General features: G+C 42.7%; 1 protein-coding gene across 1 annotated transcript in view; it reads right to left on the reverse strand.

The window, feature by feature from the left end:
- Nucleotides 1-24,130, reverse strand: part of ABHD6 (abhydrolase domain containing 6) — a 49,441-nt gene that overhangs the window by 23,543 nt on the left and 1,768 nt on the right. The window contains exons 2-3 of the mRNA XM_008576569.1: nucleotides 15,892-15,956; nucleotides 7,837-7,989 (exon numbers count right to left, since the gene is read on the reverse strand). Of these exons, the coding sequence (XP_008574791.1) occupies nucleotides 7,837-7,955 (119 nt within the window). The 5' untranslated portion in view covers nucleotides 7,956-7,989; nucleotides 15,892-15,956. The remainder of the gene's footprint in view (nucleotides 1-7,836; nucleotides 7,990-15,891; nucleotides 15,957-24,130) is intronic.

Raw genomic sequence — 24,130 nt, forward strand, 5'->3', positions numbered from 1 at the left:
TTTTTTTTTTTTTTTTTTTTTTTTGTCTTTTTGTCTTTTTCCGTGTCCGGCAACGGATCGCAACCCTCAGTGTTGCCCCCGTACCGGACCAGGGACCGGCAGCGGGATTGCAACCCTCGGCGTTGCCCCCACGCCTCGCTCAGCCAGTGAGCGGGAACCGGTCTGTATGTGGGATCCGAACCCTCGGGCGGGAGCGCCGCTGCGCTTCCCAAATGGCGCACTTATCCAGTGCGCCACTGGGCCGGCCCAAGTTCCCTACAATTCTGACAAAAAGTATAGTATGAGATCGAAGAAGAGCTAGAAGGACTTTGTCAAAAGGTGAGACTTGAGCAGGCTACTGATACTCAACAGGTATCAGTATTAGTCCGTTTTTGTGTTGCTATAACAAAATACCTGAAACTGGGTAGTTTATGAAGAACAGAGGTTTATTTGGCTCACGATTCTGGGACAGCTGCGTCTGTTGCAGGGGTCAGGCTGCTTCTACTCATGGCAGAAAGCGGCAGGCAGCCAGGGGGTACAAGCAGATCACACGGTGAGAGGAAGCAAGAAAGAGAGAGAGGAGGTGCCAGGGTCTTTTAAACAACCAGCTCTCACGGGAACTAATACAGCGAGAACTCACTCATTAATCCCCCCTCCCCCAGGGAGAGCATTAATCCATTCATGAGGGATCCGCCCCCATGACTCAATCAGTTCCCAACACTGCCACATTGGGGATCAAATTTCCACCTGAGTTCTGGGAGGACAAAACATCCAAACACCATCAGGAGCCATGGGGTAGAAACAGCAGAGGCTAGAGCATGGGGTTGCCAAGTACAACTTGAACCCACAGGGAAGGGAGACAGGGCTGGAAAGACAGCCAGAGAGCTACACTCATGACCAGGTGTATCTCTTTGGTACTACTCAATATTTTTCATTTAATTGGTACACCTACTGGAAAACTTTACCTAGGCTCCAGAAACAAGGAGCTGGAGAACTAATATTTTCAATAATTTCAAATAGTCTTCTCAATGAAAGAGTGGGAGAAGACTTTAAGCTACCAGGCCAGCTAAATATCTATGAAAGACCAATGGCCCAGATGGGGCAAAAAACCCAACTTCTTTGGCTCAATGATAAGAGAGAGTAAGTGACTTATAAACCACAAAGGCAGAGATTAGAAATAGCTGCAAATACACAGAACAGAAACAAAGAGCAGAATTAATTAGTAATGAACAAATATGTCAGGAGCAAGATCTTTTACAGACAACCTCAGTACAAGAGCCAAATTGCTCCTGTTTCAGGGACAGAAGTCACTGAAGGCTTTATTGACCTAAATAGAAAAGTCCAAAAAAGGAACCTCCCTGGGGTTCCTCTTTGAGAAAGGCTCCTGGAGTCCAGACTCCTTGTCCTACAAGTCTCTCCTTCTCTAGTTAACAGGAACCTCTGAAGAAAAGTACTTACAGATTTTTTTCCCATTGTGGTAAAATAGACATAACATAAAATTTACCATTTTAACCATTTTAAATGTATGATTTAATGGCTTTAGTGCATTCACAATGTTCTGCAACTATCAACCTATCCATTTCCAGAACTTTTTTTTTTTTTTTTTAAGGATGACCGGTAAGGGGCCGCTCACTGGCTGAGCGAGGTGCGGGCGCAACACCAAGGGTTGCAATCCCGTTGCCGGTCCCAGTCCAGTACGGGCGCAACACTGAGGGTTGCGATCCGTTGCCGGTCACGAAAAAAAAAAAGATGACCGGTAAGGGGATCTTAACCCTTTTCTTGGTGTTGTCAGCACCACACTCAACCAGTGAGCGAACCAGCCATCCCTATATGGGATCCGAACCCGTGGCCTTGGTGTTATCAGCACTGCACTCTCCCGAGTGAGCCACAGGCCGGCCCACCAGAACTTTTTCATCATCCCAAATAGAAACTCTGTACCCATTAAACAATAACTCCCCATTCTCCCCTCCCCCAGCCTCTGGTAACCTCTATTCTACTTCCTGTCTCTATGAGTTTGTCTATTCTAGGTACCTGGTATAAATGGAATCATACAATATTTGCCCATTTGTATCTGGCTTATTTTACTTTGTGTAATGTTCTCAAGGTTGTAGCATGCATCAGACTGTCATTCCTTTTTGAGACTGAATGATATTCTATTGCATGTGTGTACTGTAGTTTGTTTATCTGTTCATCAGTTGATAGACATTTGGGTTGTTTCTATCTTTTGGCTATTGTGAATAATGCTACTATGAACACTGGTGTACACGTATTATTTGAGACCCTGCTCTCAATTCTTTTGGAATTGCTGGATCATATGGTAATTCTACAACTATGTTTAACTTTCAGAGGAACACAGCAGCTTTACCATTTTACATTCCCACCAGCAATGCATAAGGGTTCCAGTTTCTCCACATCCTCACCAACGCTATTTGCCATATTTTAATATTATGTGTATTTTACCACAATAAAAAGAAAGAAACCCATATCCATACCCACTCCCTCTCCATTTCCCCCTCCCCACAGCTCCTGGCAGCCACTTAGTCTACTTTATGTCTCTATGGATTTGCCTATTCTGGACACTTCGTATTTCACATGTTTATTGGCCATTTGGGCATCCTCTGTTGTAAAATGTCAGTTTTTGTTCATTTTTTAAATTGGATTGGCTGTTCTTTTTTATTGACTTGCAGTTCTTCATATATTATGGATGCAAGTCCTTTTTGAATAGATTTATTGCAAATATATTCTCCCATTTGTTGGCTTGCTTTTTACTCTCTAAATAGTATTTTTGATTAACAAAATGCCTTCATTCAACATAGTCCCACTGAACTGAACAATTTGTTTTCTTTTAGGGCTCCTGCTTTTGCATCATGTTTCTGAAATCTCTGCCTATCCTTAGATCAAGAAAATATGTTTTTACATTTTCTTCTAAAACCTTTACTGTTTCACCTTTCACATTTAGATCTACATCCACCTGGATTTGACTTTTGTGAGGTTGTAGATGGGGTTGTATTCATTTTCTGTTTCTGCAAAACAAATCACTACAAGATTAGCAGGTTAAAACCACCACCACTTACTAGCTCACAGTTCTGCAGATCAGAAGTGAGCTCAGCTGGGTTCTCTCCTCAGGGTAGCACAAGGTTGAAATCAAGGCATCAGCTAGGCTAGTTTGTGTCTGGAAGCTCAGGGAAAGCTTCAGTTTCTAAGCCCATTCAGGCTGTTGGCAATTCAATTCCTTTTGGTTGTAGGACTGAGGTCCTTTTTTCCTCACTGGCTGTCAACTGGGGACTCTGCTACCTAGAAGCCACCTGCTTTCCTTCTCACATGGATCTTCTCCAACTTCAAACTAGCAACAGCACTCTTTCTCAAGCTTCCAAACCCTCCAGTTTTAAGGGCTAATGGGATTAGATCAGGCCCATGTGGATAATCTCCCCATCACAAGGTCAACTGTATATAACATAAGAACTGTATGTGACATAACATAATCATGGGAGTAATATATCATCAGAGTCACAGGTCTTAGGGATTGACATCTCTGTGGGGTCATTTTAGTAATTCTGCCTACCAAAGGAGTCAAGATTAAGCTTTTTCCAGGTGGATATCTAATTAACCCAGTCTCCTTTCCCACTGCAGAGCAGTACTGGCTTTGCCATAAATCAAGAGACTGTATCTCTCTGCATCTGTTACTGGACTCTCATGTTCCACTGGTCTATTTGTCCTTCTCAGTGCCAAATGCATGCTGACTTGATTTACTTCAATTTTATAATTAGTCTTATAGCTGGAAGTGTAAATCATCTAGCTATGTTCTCCTTCAAGACTGTCTTGCTTAACTGGCCCTTTGCTTTCCCTTAAAAATGTAAGAATCAACTTACTGAATCCCATCAATAAAACCTGCTTAGATTTCAAATGGGTATATTGTAGGGAAATCTGACACCTTACTACTGAGTCTTCTTACCCACAAATACAGTCTATCCTCCATTAATTTAGGACTTTAAAATTTCTCTCACAAATGCTTTGTAGTTTTCTGTGTAGAGGTCTTCCACGTTGTTCTTCAGATTTATTTTTAGGTGTTTTATTTACATTTGTTGATACTATGGTAAATGGTATTATTAAAATTTTTCATTTTCGGGCCGGCCCGGTGGCGCACTGCTATAGTGCGCTGCTTGGGAAGCGTGGTGGCGCTCCCGCCGAGGGTTCGGATCCCACATACAGACTGGCCGCTCACTGGCTGAGCGAGGGGCAGGAGCAACACCGAGGGTTGCGATCCCATGGCCGGTCCCGGTCCGGTACGGGCGCGACACTGATGTTTCACCTTTCACATTTAGATCTACATCCACCTGGATTTGACTTTTGTGAGGTTGTAGATGGGGTTGTATTCATTTTCTGTTTCTGCAAAACAAATCACTACAAGATTAGCAGGTTAAAACCACCACCACTTACTAGCTCACAGTTCTGCAGATCAGAAGTGAGCTCAGCTGGGTTCTCTCCTCAGGGTAGCATTTTTTCATTTTCTATTTGTTTGTTGCTGGTATATAGGAATACAATTGGTTTTGTTTACTGGCCTTGTATTCAGCAACCCTGCCAAATTTACTTATTAATTCTAACAAATTATCTATAGATTCTTTCAGATTTTCTATGTACACAGTCATGTCATCTGCAAACAATGTCGGTTTTATTTCTTCTTTTCTAATTCTTATCCCTTTTTCACTCATATTTATATAAGTGAATTATTTGCTATGATTTCTTAAGTTCACAACTGAGTTTCTTTGGAAAAACCAAAATCTTAGAAAATCTCAGTCTTTTTCATATTGTGAATGGTCTTGATACTACAATGAAAAACAGAGCTTCCCCTGATGTCATCCACAGGTCTCCAGTTGCGGCTCTCTGCTGACTCACGGGAAAGCATTTGGTGTCTCCTGCAAGAGCAACCATGGTCCAGGTTGCTGTGGAAACAGGCTGGCCATGTTCCAAAGACACTTAGACCCAGAGAGAGCTGCTCTGAAGTCTGGCTGTGGCCTATCAGGGACGCCTGTTCCTGTTCCCTAAGGAGCTGAGAAGATCCCACAGGGAAGTCCCAGAGAGAACACAATGTGATGATTTCACCAAATCCTTACGCCCATATGGCAGGGCGGCGGGGGAGGATTAAATGCCAAGCTACCTCTTCTGCCTTCTGTTCCTGTTTGTGTAGCAATCCAGAAAATCAACCTCACCTACTCAGGTCTGCAAGGTGACACCACTGATGGTCATTATAGGTAGCCACGCAAATGAAGGCCTTTGGAGGAATAGCTGTGGTTAAGGCTCGTGGTAAAGCTGCTCATCCCATGACAACCACTGTGAAATGTCACTTGCAGTAAGGCAATTTGGAGCAAACAGGCTGTGCATTTCAGTAGGGTGGGGGAAACCACTCACAGGACTTCTGAAGCTCTCTGCAATGGCATTGTGAGTTCTATTACTATAACCATAATCCTCCATGTCACAATGCCACCTGGCATGATCTGAAAGGTTCTCTAGGATTTTCATCCTCTCCAACCAGCTGGGTTTTCTTCTTAGACTGAGTGCCTCAGTTCACAGAATAGAGAGCATTGTGTTTGTCCTCAGCCACAGCTCTGAGCTGGGTGACAAGCATGGGCAGGCTTTAAGATCACATGCATCTGTACTTTCAATTAATAAGGGACTGAAAACTCTGAATGTGTGGGCCTGTGTTTGTGTGTGCGTGTTTGGTATTATTTGCTATTTAGCACTAATCGTAATAGCCAAAAGGTGGAAATAACCCATGTCCATCAACAGATGAATGGATAAACAAAATGTGGTATAACAGCAATGGAATATTATTCAGGTATAACAATGAATGAAGTACTGATACATGCTACAACATGGATGAACCTTATAAACATCATGGTAAGCAAAAGCAGCCAGACGCCAAGGTCACAAACTGTATGACCCCATTTACATGAAATGTACATAATAGGCAAATCCAAAGAGACAGAAAGTAGATTAGTGGTTGCCAGGGAATGAAGGGAAGGGGAAACTGGGAGAGACTGCTAGCAGGTATGGGTGTTCCTTTGAGGAGATGGAAATATTTTGGAATTAGATAGTAGCAATAGTTGTACAAAATTGTGAATATATTAAAACTACCATATTGTACACTTTTAAAATGGTGAATTTTATGTTTTGTGAATTTTAACTTAATTTAAAAAGTAAATAATTTGCAATGGAGATATTCTTCTCTTTAAAAATCAAATATCAAAATTACTCTCAAACCCTGACTCTGAAAAACCTTCTCCTCGACAGCTCAAGGAACTTGGGGGTTGGGGGACCGTGCAGCATTGATGCTGGTTTCTGCATGAGGTAGGCATAATTAGCCTTTATATAATCACACCTCTGTATGCAGCCATATCCATGGTTACGGGCCCCATCAGTGAACTGTATTCTCTGCTTCAATTTGACTTAATAAAAATGGTGTTGGTGTGTGGAGCTCCACAGTGCCTCACTAGGGCTGTGGGAGTGGCGGGCCCACAGCTCTGGCCTCTCCACGTCTGGGGCCACCCAGGAGCCGTGGCCCCAAAGCACAGAACTCCTGCTACCTGCACTGCAAGGCATTTAAGCAGCTGGAATCTCAGCTTTGCCAATGCAGAGGTGTTTCCCCGGTGACCCTCTGAAGGGGTCACTACTCCCCCACCCCCGACTCCAGAACAAGAGTGAAAGATGAAAAGCTCCCTTCTGTTCAATTAGCTCCTTTTCAAGGATTAGAGCCTGGCTGGCAAGCAGAAAATTCCACACTCTGGTGAAACAAAAGGAAGCCAGAAAGGAGGGCACATAAAGGGCACAACAACCTCCCTGCATTCTTCTTTCTGTGTACACAAGTTCTAACTTCCCAAAGCCCCAGTTACATCTCAATGGGCTTAGAGAGGAACCAGGTCTATTACAGTATTGCCTTCACCATGGGATGCAATGGGGGTGGGAGCAGTGATTTCATTTGTAAATGGACAGCAACAAGAAAAGTCAATGAAGACCATCATGAGAAAGTCACTTTCTTTTCAACTGTCAACCTCCTGATTCCGTCAAGGAGAAAGGCTCTGTTCAGGGCTGCTACCATGGCTCATGCCTCTCATACTTTGTAGCAAAGAGAATGGAGACTCAGAGCCTTTGGTAGGGAACAGTATCTAAGCTAGAATTTAATAAAATTGTTTAATGTCATTGTGTTTATTTTTACTTTTTTATATTAATTTACTATTTATGACAAGTATGGCAAACTTTCCACTTCAGTTAGTGATATTTATATCACTTTTTAAATAAATTGACTTAAGGTTTAAAAAAAAAAGTGACTCACTCTAAAGAAAAGTATAGGTGTTCTGCAGATAGGGCAAGAATCATGAAGGTGGTACAAAAATGACAGAAAGTTTGGAAGCTTCTTTTTCTTTCTGTCACTTTACTCATGAACACTTCCAGAATGACTCTGTAGCATTCTGTCCTACACATTCTATCTCAATGGTCCCCACACTTCTGAGGATGTCACAGGGTCAGAATCTAAAGAGCAATAAAATACCAAAGGGAAAAAAAAGAAAACGTCAAAGGAGTTCCCATAAACATGCACAATCCTTGCCTGAGGACAGAATCAGTGACTTTGGGAGTGTGGGTGGCCTCGAGGGGAAAGATGCTATCAGAAACCTGAAAGAATTTACTTGGCGATAAGCTACCACCAATTCTTCAAGAACACTTCAAAAATTCAAGAGTGTCTTTCCATTTATCTGTATGTTTGAAATGTTTCATGATAAAATGTTGAACAACAACAAAAAGGACAAGCAGAGACGATGACAATATTATGATACTCTTGAAAAGCCAATTGTAAAATTAACTTACCAATAATAGATTCTTATTAGCGCCGAAGGCCACAGGAGAAAGGAGGCTACAAATGCCAGGATTGGGATAGCCAGCGTCCCGCCCGCGATCACAAACATGTTAACCACATCGAGATCCATCCTGCTCCTTAAGGCTGGCTGACACCTGCAGGGGCTGAAGACCATGATGGTATTGAAACTCATTGAAAGTCTGTCTCCAGAGAAAAGGCGAAGAAAAGTGAAGGACCAAGAATGAGGGTAAGGATCAGGAGGAAACAAAACTAGGGAAGCGCTTTAAAAAACTAAATAGACATGACAACTAAATGTAATAAGGAATTCTATGAGGATCATGGATTAAAAAAAAAAAAAACTATAAAGGACATCGTTGGGACAATTGGGGAAATCTCAGTAAGGACTGATATTAGATAATATTATTGTATCAGTAATACCATTCTTGAGTTTGATAATAAAATTATGGTTACATGTGTATGTAGGAGAATGCTCTTGTTCTTAGGAGATGCCTGCTGAAGCTTTAAGGGGTGAACTATAATATCATCTGCTACTCACTTTTAAAGTGTCAGGAGAGGGCTGGCCCATGGCTCACTTGGGAGAGTGTGATGCTGATAACACCAAGGCCATGGGTTCGGATCCCATGTAGGGATGGCCGATTAGCTCACTGGGTGAGCGTGGTGCTGACAACAAGGGTTAAGATCCCCTTAGCGGTCATCTTTTAAAAAAAAAAAAGAAATAAAAAAATAAAGGGTCAGGAGAGAAAAATGAATATGTGTATGTGTATGTGTGTGTTGGTGGGGGTAGAGAAGAGAAAACAAAGAAAATATGGTGAAATGCTAACCACTGGGGAGTCCAGGTGAAGTTTACATGGTATTATCCTTTCAACTTTCCTGTAGGCTTGCAATTTTTAAAAATAAAAAATAGGAAGGGCAAAGAAACTTAAAGAAATAAATGAAAAAAATATACATGTGCACACGAATGCTTGTATACACATAGAGTATTGCTGGAAGGATGTACAAGAAAATGGGAATAGAGATTGCATCTAAGGAAGGGAGCTAGAGAGCTGGGTGTCAAAGACAGAGAGGTGATTTGCTTTTCACTTTTTAAATCTTTTGAGTTATGTATCATGTAAATGTATATAACCTATTCAAAAATACACAATACACAATAAAAAGTTGGGAAGAGCAGGGAAATAAGCCAAGAAGTTGGTTTTCAGTGTACTTTCTGTCTTCCTAAAGATTTAACAGACACATGTGAAGACTAGAATGTGGGCTCCATGAGGGAGAAGACTTGCTGTCCCCAGCACCAAGACAAGGGCCTGACATATAATAGGCACGTTAGAAATCATGGTTGAATCAGAAGCCCCTGCCCAGTCCTTTCTCATGAGCTCACAACATGGTTCATTCCAGCTTAAAATGAAAAATATTTCAAGTCCCATCTTTCTCCACAATACAGAAAACAATTCCTGCAAGGACGTGTAAGCTGGGGATGACCCCTGCCTTGATTCCCAGCCACCTGTGTTAAGTGTGCAGGCTTCACCAAACACAAAATAGACTTCTTCATGAAAAAGCACTAACATCTAGCAAATCATGGCTTTCCTTATAGTTCCTGTGAAATGGAGAGATGTCTCCCATATATCTGCCAACTGATACTTACTTCAATTTAATAACAAATTCACAACAGCATAGCATGATCTCACAACCCCAAGCACAAGGGTTAGCAAACTTCTTCTGTAAAGGCCCAGATGATAAATATTGTAGCACTGAGGGCCATAGAGTCTCTCATGCAACTACTCAATCTGCCACCATAGTGAGAAGGCAGCCATAGATGACATGTAATGAATGGATTGGACTGTGATCCAATAAAATTTTATTTACAAAAATAGGTTGTAGACTGAATTTTGCCTGCAGGCTGTAATTTGCCAACCCTTGATATAGCACATCAGGGCTGTCAAATAGGCAAGGTGGGTGTTTTATCCTCTGTTTTATAAGCTGAGGAAACTGGGGCTCAGAGAGGTTAAGTAAGTTGTCCAAAGTCACCCAGCTGATAGAGTCATGATTACAAAACAGGTTTCTGGCTCAGTCCCACTCCCTGTGCACCAAGCTCCACTTTGTCTCATTTTTTCAAATGTCCTTTCCTAAATCTTTGTAACCTCTTTGCTATTAGGTACCCAAACTTATCATCCCTAATTTCTCCATGAAGACGTGATGTCTCCATTTAGATGTTTTGTCAAGACAGTTTGGCCTCACAGTCTAGAGGGAAAGACAAATGCATGTACAGGTGGATTAGATAGTAATTTTCATTGATACCCACACACTCTATTAGGGTATAGTCCCGAGTTTACAGTGATGAAAGCTGCTGCCTTCCTGGGGCATAAACACTATTTTAGGTTAGGATTCAACTGCTCTCTCAGTTTCTGGACACTTAAGCACTTTTCCCAACACACTTAAATCACTGGCCTGTTCCTCTTTTTATAGCCAGAGCTCCTTGAGGACAATCAATATATGTTCTTTCTCAGGGCCTCATATAACACTGGACACAAATAAGGTACAAATGAATTAATGAAAAACAACATTACAAAATGTGCTCAATCCGGTTTAATTTGTTTTAGGAACAACCATTCCCAATTATGCTTTAAGAGACCTGACATTTTTCCTCTTCTATTAATTATAAAACTCCCTGGAGCAGTCACCTGTTTAATGCCGGGTACAATTCACACTGCCAAAAGACCTCACTTTCCAAGTGTAAGTAAATTAATCACAGAGTGAAGAGACCTTGTACAAATATGTTTGAACATCGTGGATCTCAAAAGAGTTGATGACGATGGGAACTGTCAGTTTCAAGAAGACTTTTTCACATCACACACAGTCCTAAGAAACTGCTGGGGTCCACTGTGAATTCTAATTCCCGAGCAGCAGGAAGTTAATTACATGATGTTCCTTCAGACTAGGAATTAGAACATTTTATGCCCAAAGCCATATATATCACAGACTGACACTGGAGATGGTAGCCCTGAACTGAAGGTATGATCATCAAAAAGAAACCTCACTGATTTATCAGTGTCTGCCATGGATGTCACAGTTAGTTACAGGGAAGGTTTCATCTGGCTGCATCTTCTATTTAGAGGCAGAATTAAGTCTTCGGTAAGGAGCTTTTGTAGCGCATGATCAGTTTAGTAAGGCTTGGACCTATTACAGAGAACCCTGCACATTTTTCCTGACAAGGTCAAATAGTGCCAGGCACTAGATGAAGAAACAGCAATGCTTTCTCAGTTTTCTGTACAAAGAGGACATAATTATTCCTGTCTCTGCAACATCCTTCATTTTATAAGGGACTTGCCTCAGCTTTCCTTTAAAAAAGACAGCTCCCTGTCCTACTTGTGTTTATTTATAGAATACTCTATGTACCCAGGGGGGAAGCTGGAAACAAAAAAATCTGAAGCCTTGTGAACCAAGCAACACCAATGACCGAAAATACGAAAATCAACTATGGGGTGTAACACGGAGTTTCCCAAAACATGGGGTCCATGCAACTGATAGTTTACAAGATGACTTTAGGGAGTAGAAGAATATTAAGTAATGCTTTAGGGGGTGCACACCATTAGGTAACACTGATATACATACCAAGAAAGTCATCTCTTTTCAGTTCTTTTTCAGTCCTGCTTAGGTCAAAGAGAAACTCTCAGTATGGTGTTAAACAGCTCTCTAACCCTTGGGCCTCTTGCAGGCAACAGTATCTAGCCAGTTAATAACATTGTTTATTTTCATTTATTTTTATGATACTTTCAGTTTATGGCAGGGATGAAAATTAATTTTAAAAATAAGTCTAAATTGATCTCCTGACCACAACTTCGTTTACGTTTGGTGACATGGAACTTAGCAGGGGGGACTCCATTTTGATTTTTTAGTCCAGTCTTTTGGGGCCTAATGCAGGAACTTAACCCAAAAGAATAGCCTCAGCCAAGCCCAGCCACAACCAGGCATGCTGCTGCTGGGGTCCTGATGCATGGTGCCAGGGGAAGCCCAACCCAGCTGCAGCCAGGCACACCACCACCACCCCAGGGCCCCGCTGGGGTCCTGAGGTATGGAGTTGGGAGAAGCGAACCCAGCTGCAACCAAGTAAAGAGCACACCAAAAACACCATTTCCATGCAGTTAGCCCACAATAGTCACCACAATTGCCACGACTGCTGCAAAAGCGGCTAGTTTCCATAGCATTAGGCACAGCCACTGCACAGATGGCACACCAGACACTCGACCTCACTGACACAAGGACAGTCACCAGCAGAGACCAAAAGAAAAAGAAGAGGTCCTGTCTCTCCACAAAGCACACTCCAGAGTAATAGAAGAAGCATATTCTATATGATAATAGTTGGGGGACCTGAACACACCTGTCTCAGTACTGGACAGATTATCTAAGCAACAAATCAACAGAGAAACAATCTATCAGAAGGAGAGAACAGATCTATGGTTATTAGAGGGGGGAGAGAGATGGGGAGAGATTGATAAGGGGCATAAAGTATAAGTATGATTTGTAACAATGAATATGCTAATAAAAATAAATTTAAATTAAAAGAAGTCAATTTAAAGAAAAATGCTAAGTAGGCAATACGTGGAGTTGCCAAAAATTGTGATGGTGGTATGGGATGGCTGCCACTGAGGGGCAGATTCGTGGGATGGTGGGCACTGGGCTAGGGGTTGGGACATCCAGCTGGCTCTCTCCAAACTGGGCTCTTCAGCTGGGAGACCTTGGTCCCTTCATCTACTCAACAAGAAAATTCAAATAAATCAATTCTTCTACTCTTTCCTACTTTAATAACTTAAAACATTTCTGAAATTATGCCAGACAATTTAGTTTCCCCCATAATAACCCTGTTCCCTGTCATATTTTCCAGAACCTAAAACAGTATCTGACAAATATCTGGTGTTTGATAATGTTTATTGCTTGCCTGAATAAACTGAAAAACACACTCATTTTACATATCTGTTGTGTACAGTAAGGCACCCCAGGGTTAAAGGGGGTGATTTCAGTGGCCCTGCAGCAGTGTGAAGCAAGGTAACATCAGGAAGGAGTGCTGGCACCAGGGAGGGCAACACACTCTCACGACCCAGGCCGGAGCTTGGCACTCAGTCTCCTCTGCCACTTGTTAACACCCAAGCCATGCATTCGTGGGCCTTTACCTCTGCACAAAGGGCAAGGATTAATTGGATAGGGGATGCATTAGTGGGTCCAGATAAACATTGCATCAAGGAAATCGAGTTTAATCTGGGGTTAGGAGTAGGGCAGAACGTTTCACAATTCTCCTTTAATGTTCTCACTGATTTTGAAAACTGAGGATCTTGAGTTCCAATACTTTATTCTTCAGGGTATAAAGCAAAATCCAAGAATAAATAGCATGTAAAGCACTTTCATAGAATCTTGACTTTCTTCTAGGCATCTACCTACATTCCATCAAATTTGACACACTCCAGTCCTGGTCCCTCCAAAATAAAGATGATTATCATACTAACAACAGCAACAACAGTGATGAGCATGACCACCCCCACCATAACCAAAGACATAAAAGCGATGGCCACCATCTACTGAGTAACTCTAGGCCAGGTCACCTCTAGGCAGTTCATATGCATCTTCTCATTTTATCTCTCACAACATTATGAAATAGGAAGCATTTCCCCATTTTAAAAATAGAAAAACTGAAGCTTTAAGAAGTTAATAAACATGCGCGAGGTCACCGTCTGGTAAGTGGCATGACCTGAATTTCAAAGTAATCCTATAGGTCTCCCCAGTTCGTGCCACCTTTGCCATCTCTTGATGCTTTCTGTAGTGGATATTAATGTGTATCAGTTACACACAGGCACAGAGTTCAATGTCCCTATTTACATTTTTGCACTTCTTTAGAACTGTTTTAACAGCAAGTTACATGTTAACAACTTTATAAGTCACCAGTTGGTTTATTACCTTATTCCTGCTGGTGTATTTTTTTTGTCTTTTTCGTGACCAGTAAGGGGATCGCAACCCTTGGTGTGGTGTCACCCACACCGCGCTCAGCCAGTGAGCGCACCGGCCATCCCTATATAGGATCTGAACCCGCGGCGGGAGCGTCGCTGCACTCCCAGCGCCACACTCTCCCGAGTGCGCCACGGGGTTGGCCCTGCTGGTGTATTTTTAAAACTATCCAGTGCTGCTTGTAATTATTTTTCTTTAACTCCACAATATGAAAATTCTTCCCATGATGTTTCCTTTCTACAAGTTTCTTTCCACAACTAGGAAGACACTACGTTCTTGAAATCTGAGTGTAATACCCTAGCTGTTAAATAGTGTTGCATCTACCCTACAATGATCTCTGAAACTAAGTTCTTGTAAAAAGAAACTGATTCCTGGAAACTATCACTAATGATCAATGGCTACAAAATACACACAGAAGAAAAGATTCTCTTGTGTGGAATCTCATCCAGGATGAATGAGACAGAATAATTTGAGAAATGGGCCATTTTAACTCCTTGTCACATACATCATCTCCATCACAGAGGAAAATCACACTGAAATTTCCAAGTAAGCAGTTAAGCTTGTCCGGCCATCACTGCAAGCGTGGCACAGTCCCCAAGATTACTGCCCAGGAGGAGCTCGCCTCTGCCGTCCTGGCCATAGTGTCCCCCCTCACTCTGGCTGAGCCCATTCCTTCTCTGCACTTTGCAGCTCCAGCAGCCCAGCTGTTGAACCAAGTCATGGCTGTGGGCACACCTAGCATGAGTCCCATGATACTCTCCTCATTCTGTCCCCTGCATATTCCCACGATGCCTCTTTACTCTCTCCTCGCCACCATCCTCTACCACTCCCTCCTGCAGGGGATTTGAAAATCAATATACCTAACAGGACCTCCTTCCAGACTTTTCCAATAGCCTGCTAACCACCCCCATGACCCAAAGGCCCTACACTGCTGCCCCATTTCTCCTGACCCATTGATTTCTGCTGACAGTATGCCTATTAGTCAAGCCTCCCAGACACCAATGTATCTTTCACTCTCCCCACCTGCTCACCAGTCTTGTTACACAACGGTGGAGAGGGATCAGCACAGGAGGAGTCAATGTGTTCAAGTCTAGACCAAGTGTGCCGCCTGATACATGGTGATTTAAATTTAAATTAATTAAAACTAAAGAAAATTCAAAATTCTGTTTTTCGGTCACACCAGGGACATTTCAAGTGCTCAACAGTCACATGCAGATAGGAACTACCACACTGGACAGCACAGCTTTATGGGGTTTATATTCCTGAAAGCCTCTTGCAACCAATCCCTTAGGCCAGTTTGGTTTAACATTTACTAGGAATGTTGGGTGGGAAGAAAACTTTCCACCAGGTGTGGGACTTTGTATGAATCAGACCATAGCTCCCTCAGCCACTGCACTGGGTCCAGGTCCTCATTTCCTCTTGCTCCCATTTCTGTAAAGGCTGCCCTTTCACCCCATAGTCCTTTCACCACCTGTTGGAGGAATCTTCTCAGTTCACATCAGGAATTAAGCCACACTAGTCTAATGTCCACCAAATAAAATGTGAACTCTGATCACTCCATATAGTCCCAACGCAACTTTCTGGTCCTGATTCCCACGTCTGCATCCCAAGTAACCATCTCCCTGCCCTCATGCAAGCCCTGCAGAGCCTCATGCTCTGTCTTTCCTCATGCTGTCCCCTTCACATGGAGCACTTTCACATCCCATCTGCCCAATGAACTACTCTCTGCCTTCAGGGCCGGCTCAAGTGTCACATTCCCTAGGAAAGCATCGTAGTCTTTGTAGGCCCATAACTCTCTAGACTTCCTGCAAACTCAGAGTCCTGTTCCTGGCACAATCTTTCAGAATTGTTTGTAAGGGGCTTTTGGGGTACATATTGGAGCTATGAAAACCTTTGAAAAGGTGCCCAATCCCTTCCCACTGGACCTACTGAACCAGAGAAATCCCCCACCGCAGGTTGGCTTGCAGAGGGGATGGGAGAGAGCTTACAGAGGCCAGCCCAGTCTTGTTAAGGGCTGCCTTCTTTGGGGTAAACTATGGTGTTAAAAAATCCATACTCACTCTTCAAAGAGCACAGCCTTCTTTCCCAACTGCTACTGGTTCTGGCAGAAGCTGAAAATGGGATTCTGCAATCACAAGAAATAAGATGACAAAGCATTAAATCATATTAGGGAATATGAATGAAGTGCTAACAGCTGGCCCAACTGCTGGCTTGGGCATAGGTGGAGCACTCTCCTTCTTAGCACAGGCAAAGTACAATTATCCTGTGGCTTTTATAGTCTGCCTCTTGTTCAGGTCACCTCCCCCGACTAAGCAAACATGCACAAAGGGCAGGGCATCTCAAATAAAGAGCCAGGCCTAAGAAGGGTTGAAGGAGGTCACAGAGGAAATCTGGCGAAAGGTCAAGCATGAGTGTGCTACATGACAGCCAGGCTGCACAGGTGAGAAACACAACAAGGGGAGACAGGCATGCTCTGCTGACATGGGGTTCTGGGGACCACAAACCTAACTAAGAACCTCAAAGAATGATGTAAAGCTCTGCTTCTGCATCCGGGATTAGGGTCTACCTAAACGTATTCAGAAAGGAAGGGAAGAGAGGCAGCACCCCATGGGCAGATGAGGATAACACTGCTACTAGACTGATGAGCGAACAGCGGGCCGTGCTGCTCAAAAACAGGGCTGAGCCAAGGCAGAGAGGTACTGGAGAAAAGGCCCGGCACAGGAGAGTGAGGACATGGGCAAAGAAAATGTAATCAACAAAACCCCTGAATTGTTTCAGATGGGTCAAAGAGTTAAACATAAAAAATAAAACCAGGAAAGTTCTAGGAAAAAACATAACTCTGTTTTAAAATATCTCCATGGGTAAGGGTTTTCTAAGTAAGATATAAAACCCAGAGGCCATAAAAAAAAGGAATAATAAGTTGATTGCATAAAAATGTTTTTAAATGTCCACATGGAAAGAGATATCATAAACAAGATTAAAATGTATCAGTACATTTCAGAGGCAACAGATTAATTTCCTAATGTATAAAGGGCTCCTACAAATCGAGAAAAAGAATGACAAAATCTAGTAAAAAAATGAGCAAATGACCTGAAGAGAAAATTTACCAGAAAGGAAATACAAATGATTCTTAGACATATAAAAAGATGCTCAGTCTCATTTACAGTAAGATATGCGAATTGCATCTACAGGGTGATGGTGAGCTTTATTGATCAAACTGGCAAAGAACAAAAAGTTTAATAACAGACTGTTGCTGAGGCTATGGAGAAATAGACGCTCTCACACAATGTACCAATTTACATTCTCATCAAGAAACTCTACAGATGGCAATTTGGCAAAATCTGTGGGTATGTAAGATGCACATACCCTTGACCTAACAATCTTGTTTTCTTCTTCTAGGAATTTATCCATGTTTATATCTGAACATGTGTGAAAACATTTGTGCATGGTTATTTATAACAATATTATTTATAATGGCGAAAGATTGGAAATAGTTTACATGCCCACTTATAGGGGACCTGTCAAGTAAACGATGGCATAGCTTTACAAAGGAATATTATGGATAGCCATTAAATACAAATTAAAATTAAATTTAAGTCATTAAAATAATGAGGTGGTCTTTTTTGTTCCTACGGGTAATGACTTCCAAGGCACATTGTTAACTCAAAAAAGCAAGGAACAGAAGGAAGTGGATAGAATAACACCTCTTGCATTAAAAAAGAGAGAATGAGGGAGAAAATATATACATTATGCTTATATGTGTGTGAAATGTTTCTGGATGGATACACAATGGCTGGCACTGGGAAGGGAAACGGGGGGTGCTGGGGGAGAGACAAAAGGGGGACTTTTCACTGATACCCTTTCGTACCTTTTGAATTGCTATCATGTGTATCTATAAAGTTTTTTCTACTTAATTAAACAATATAATATAAACTTCTCAAATAAATCTGTCCTGTGCTGTCCAATACAGTAGCCACTAGCCACATGTGGTTGTGTACATTTAAATTTAAATTAATTAAAATGAAATAAAATTTAAAATTCAGTTCCTCAGCTGCACTACCTACATTTCAAGTGCTCAGCAGCCACCTGTGGCTTGTGGCTACCATATTGGACAGTGAAAATGAACACGATTTTCTTATCACAAAAAGTTCTATTGGCTAGTCCTATACTCTGTACTAGTTTAAAAGGCCCAGCAGAGACAGCCACACCTTACTTATTTTTCATAATGAGGGAAGAAATACAAATGTGAATGCTGTTAGGATGAAAATCCCTCCATCTCCACATGCCAGCTGAGTGGCCTGGCTGCCTACCCAAGTTAACATTCAACGATTGGGGGGACACTTGCCCATGTGACTATCCAAAGGTTAAGTCTACTTGGCAGAAAATTAGTCCTTAAGGTGCAAAGTCCAGCACTCTAAGATAGAAGATGATAGAAATTTATTATCCTGGAAGCACACAGCCATCCATAAACCATAAGTTCATTATCTCCTTTGTAGGAGATGGGGGGTTCACTCTGTCCCACTTTGTACCAAAGCACTAGCAACTGGCTCCCCTCAGAGGTCCTTGTTCAGGAGCCCGGAGCCCCCTCCCTGCTCCTGCCTCTTGGGCAGCACTGTGGGCAAGAGAACTGAGATCAGCCAGGCCGGTCCTGTGGGTGGAGGATCAGAGAGAACCAGAAAGTCTTGCTACCCAATCCTCTGGAGAAGTGACAGCCAGAGGAGGGACAGGCAGGCAGAGTACTCAGGGGCTAGTTGGAAGGCTGGAGGCTTGTATATCCTGCAGCACAGCTTTTAAAAAATCATATTGGCCAAGAAGCAAGGCAATGAAACACATAGCACACGTCCTGACCTGGCCTAGCACCTTGCAGACATCAGACTCTTGGGTCAAGATGTGGGCTGTGGTGATGGTCTGAAATAACCGACTGCTTGAAATCATGTTTAAAACAAGATGACCCCACAGAAATATGAACCACTTTTCTGCTGGATAAAGCAGGAGCCAAAACCACTTGACCTTTTATCTCCAAGGACCCTAAAGTCTTCAGGCCCTAGGGGAGCCCACAATAAGCTTTTATTCAAAATTAGTTATTCTGAATTAGTGCGAATACATGTGCAGTCATCATCTGGGGTCACCCCTCAAAGTAAAGTGCTAGAAAGACATCACATAAACAACTATTTTCCACATGACTGAAAGGAATGAAAATAGTCCTCTAATGGGTGTGCTATAGCAGAGACCTAAAATAGAACCGTGGCACCCAGAAACATTCTCCCGTTGCCCAAACCTGCACTCCTAAATGTAAGGAAAAGCAAGGAGTTTAAAGAGAGTTTTGTCATTTTTAGAGGAGGTAAATTTGGTCCACAGTATTTTCTTACTGCGGGAACGGAGCCAGCGTTAAACAAAAAAGAAGCCCTGTTAATAAATGGCCGGCAGGTTTAACAGGATAAGACTTCTGGTTCCTAACACAAAGTCCTAACTCAGGGTCCTTTGTGAGCTGGACCCACCTTCTTTCTAGCCATAATCTTCTCCCCAGAGGAGATCTTAGTAACCCAGCAAAATGAGCACCAGAAAAAAGGGACATGTAAAGCCACACCCAAAATTTCATAGTTAAGAGTGAAACACAGTTTTGTTTGGGACTTTATCCAAATAAAACAAAAATCAAAATCTGTCTATTTAAAAAGCAATAGTAAGTACTAAACAAAATTTAGGCTATAATTACAGTCCTGTGCTAATTCTTAGGACAAAGGATAAATCTCATGTCAACTGTTTTATAATATATAAGTCCTTCCAGTTAACATTTGGTCATCATGGCACTATCATAAAGATATGACATCTCACATCTATGGCTTCATTGGTTTCTCAAGGGCCTCTCAATTCTTTGATTTTCAAGTCTCTCTCCCTGAAGGGGTGTTCATCCCTTCTCTTCATCAGTTGTTGACAGCTCTCATATTGCCAGATCCCATACTGCCTTGACATGTCATTCATTCACGTCTCCAACACCACTTGCTTTGATTCCACGAAGTCCTGCCTCTCTTGCAAGAGAGTAGCAGTTTTACTTTCCACTGTTTTTCTTGTATTTGCCAAACATCCTACAACCTGGGAGAGATAGATGAACAAGCTATGGGCACTCCTGGAGCCTGGCTGGCTACCAGGGTTGAAAACAGAGGGAGGGATGATGGAGCAGTGGCAAGTCTATGAATGAATATTTTCCTGTCATGATGACGCCTGCTTCCCATCTACAACCCAGGAACTGTGGGGAACCAGATACTAGATACGCTAATAATCTGACCTTCTCGTGACTGGACCTGAATTGGCTTTCCCTTTTTCTCCATTTTCCCCAATCTTTCTATCTGCAAGACGCCTCTCCCTACCCCCATCTTCTCCTTTAAAACCCCTTTTGGCACAGCTAGAAGCTATCTTCTTCATTAACCTTCCCTCTGCCCCCGGTACATCCTGCATCCACATTCTGGAGTATTTCATGTGAGCGCTTCCCTTTCAAGGCATCTGTGATCCGCACCTCGTGGTGAGAACGTAGGCTGCATCCTCTGCTAGGCAGCAAGCTCCTCGAGGACAAGTCTGACCATATCTTTGCATCTGTGCACAGCACTTAGCACCCACCATGCCTTGCACTTGGCCGGCACTTGGTAAAAACCAAACGATAATCTGGAAAGTCAAAATACAACAACTGCTCAGGCTGAGAAGCAGCAAGTCCCTGCAGCCATTGTACTGCCTTGGGTGGAGAAGTCATGAATCAACAGAGCTGTCCCACCAGTGTCAATGCAGGCCAGGGCTTCATTCTCGTCATTATGGCCACCCACAGAATGAACATTCCTCATGAGAACAGTATCATTTTAGAGGATTCAGTCTAGTCAGACAGCTGTGACCCAGAGGTTACACAAGCTGCCAAATGTCACAGAGCTTTCTCTTTCTCTCTGCCCCAACCCACCAGTGGCTCACAGCATGACATGGTAGGTCAGTTAAGATTTGGTGCTTATCTATCTCTCAACTGTCATCTTCTATCACCCCCCCCCTCACACACACACACACACACACACTCTTTCCCTGAATGCTCTGAATGCTCTGCAATTTCCAGTTCTCAGATATGTCATGCTCTTCCACACTTCCATGGCTTTAGCACATGTATTTCCCTCTCCCTGGCACACCTATTCTCCCTCTTGCCTGGTGAGCTCCACCTCATCCTACAAGTCTTGGCTATTAAAGCATTACCCCTAACTGTAAATGCTCCTCTGAGGGTTTGATTTTGCAGTTCAATAACTTCAAATCTCTGCTCTGCCATGTGAGCTTGGCAAGTTGCAACCTCTTAGAACCTCACTGTGGGGACAAAATGAGATGATACAAAGAAACTGTTCAACACAGTGACTGGCAGATACTAAGTGCTCACTCTGCACAGCCGGGAAGATCTTTCCTGACCTATCTCCCATGCAGAGTTAGGCAGCCTTGCCACTGCCTGGGGTCTTTTCACATGTTTGAGCAGTCTGTAGGCAGGGTCTCACACTTTACACTCTCAGAGTCTAGCTATAGCTCAGTCCCCAAACTTCATCACATTGTAAAGTTGGAGTCCTATTCTAGGTATATCACAAGGCAAATACCGAAGGCCAACAGCCAAATAGCCACAGCCTCTGGAAAACTGCCTAGGAGCAAAGGCTGCTGTTATTTTAGATAATGACTTAACAAGAAGAGGATCCCAGGCTGCAGCAGGGCAAGAACCTCTGCCCACACCTTCCTGCATGCTGTCCTGCTCCCCTGAATCAGCAGTTTCATTGGTGCAGCACTGGAGTGCATCGCCGGAGCCTAGGACAAACCCCAAACACATGCAACCACAGGCAGCAACATGGAATCGGGAGGCCTGGAATACAATCCAGAGGGTTTCTCAAGGTCTGGTTTAGGAGAACACCTTGATTTTCTTTGAAGAGGCAACTACATCCAAGGTCAGAAAATACTTTAATATTGTGAAAATCATGTTCAGATCAGGGTTTCTCAACCATGGCACAAGTGACATTGGGGGCCATATAATTCTTTGCTGTGGGGACCATCCTGTGCATTGTAGGATGTGTAGCAGCAGCCTTGATCTCTACCCACTGGATGCTACCCACAAGTTGTGACAACCAAAACTGTCTCCAGATGCTGAAAAATTTCCCCTGGGGGACGAAGCTGCCCCTAGCTGAGAATTCTAGAAGATGTGAGCCCACTCAACTCCAACCCTTGTCTTATTACTGTGATAAATCAATAAGGAACATTTTAAGCCACCCACTCAATCTACTTTGAAACACTCTCTTCCAATCCTCAGGGAGTTTTGTTTGTCTGTTTAAGTTCACAGTTTTGAAGGCAGTTGTTCTCACCTCTGGCTGCCCATTTAGCTTGTAAAAAAATACTTCCTGGGCCCAAACCCTGGAGATTCAGATTCAACAGATCTGGGGCATTTTTTTAAGTTCCCTAGGGGGTTCTAACTTGAAGTTAGGGTGAAAAAGCCCTGCCCTGAGACATTTCACTGGATTCCACCTTCCCCCCCATCCTCTGACTCAGGCAGTGTAAAAAGCCAGCGAATCAGACAGCTGAAAGTAACTTCCCCATTCTTGCCAAGGGAATATCCTCTGCATACTCCTTTCTTGGCCTGCAGATGACAGAAAGAATGGAACTTAAGCGGCTTTCCCATGGCCTTACTGATCTAAACAGTGCTGTGCACAGAGCTTTCTATAAAGGTGGAAATGTTCTCTATCTGCTCTGACCATCCAACACAGTAGCTGCTGACCATGTATGGCTATTGAGCACTTGAAATGTGAAGAACTGAATGCTGAATTTTATTTAATTTGAATTAATTTGAATTCAAATAGCCAGGTGTGTCTAGTCATCACCATACTGGAAAGCACAAAATGTATTTTTTTGTCTACAGAGTCTCACAGAAATTAAGAAAAGTCATAGCCTGCTAAATTCTACAGAAATGTGAAATTTACAAAAACTTGTATCTTAAAATATCTAAACTCAACAAACTTTAAATTACCAAATCAGATCCTAATTTATTCTAATTAAGACTCAATGTAGGAGAAATTTTTAAATAAAATTTTTTCAATTTATAGAGCTAGCTTCCTGGCATATTCCAAACACTTTGAGGGGAACATCCCTGCCCTTTTTCTTTTGAACACTCATCACTGTAATAATTGATCTAGTCACCAAAAGAACCAAGAGTTTGGTAAAGAACATGATATAGAGAAGCTGATTTCCACTCTTAGCTGCTTGCTAGCCTATTAGGAAAAACCCTTGCTTTTCTTTCCTCCAAACCCGAAGATAAACTGATTCTAACCTCTTGCCCTCAGTTTGGCCTGAACCAACATACACTACAAACCAAGGTCACCTCTAAGGACAAGTTTGTTCTCATTATCAAGTTTCATAATTTCTTCCAATTACACAACCTGCATTCCCACATTCATTCTAGGTATGTGGATCCTCACAGAACTCAAATCTCATACATTTTAAAAGCTTAAAAACACAAGGGCAATTCTGTCTCTTACTGCAGAGACAAAGGATGCTTTAGAGTTTAAGAAAGGCTCACAAGCCTTTCCGAGCACAAAAATACCTCTACTTGGCCCAAACTCCCGTTGCACACTGATAAGCAGAAGTCAATGTGAGCCATTTAATTATTTCATATTTCTCCAGTAGTTCATAGTAGTGGTCAACTATCACTCACTCTTCACAATAACAGCTGGTGCTTACATATGCCAGGCTCTACACTTTTTTCTACCTAAGGATTACCGCTGCCCTCTGAAGCAGGTGCTATTACCAGAGAGGCTAGGTAACTTGCCTGTAGCTACAGACAGCAAGTAACTGGTAGAAGTGTGATTTGTACCCAAGTCTGTCTGATTTTCTGGTGAGAATTCTCTGGGTTATGAACAAAAACAAACAAGCAGTTACAATGTTAGGTACCAGCCTGAGCCATTCTCCCTGTGATCAGGCTGCAGCCCAATGAGGGAGTCTTGGGTTGCAGGGTTTGGAAATCCTGAGCCTATTTTTACTTCAGAAACCACCACATCACCCATGGACCTCTCTCTCTGTCCTACAGCTTAATCAGGCAGGTGGAAAGAGGGGCCTTGGGGAGCATTTCTAGTCCTGCCAACACAACTTCACCCAAGAGAACAAGACAGACACATGCAATAGAACTTTCCAAATGCCACCACATGGGTGGGATCCCAGCAACAGGGTCCTAGGGGTGAAAAGAAAGGCTTTCAGTTGGGGGCAGGGGAGACATAAGAAGAGTGTGTTCCTGGAGAGAGCAGCTGAGCTGGACACTAG

Source organism: Galeopterus variegatus, unplaced genomic scaffold, assembly GCF_000696425.1.
Source record: "Galeopterus variegatus unplaced genomic scaffold, G_variegatus-3.0.2 Scaffold1367, whole genome shotgun sequence".
NCBI classification, from domain to species: Eukaryota; Metazoa; Chordata; class Mammalia; order Dermoptera; family Cynocephalidae; genus Galeopterus; species Galeopterus variegatus.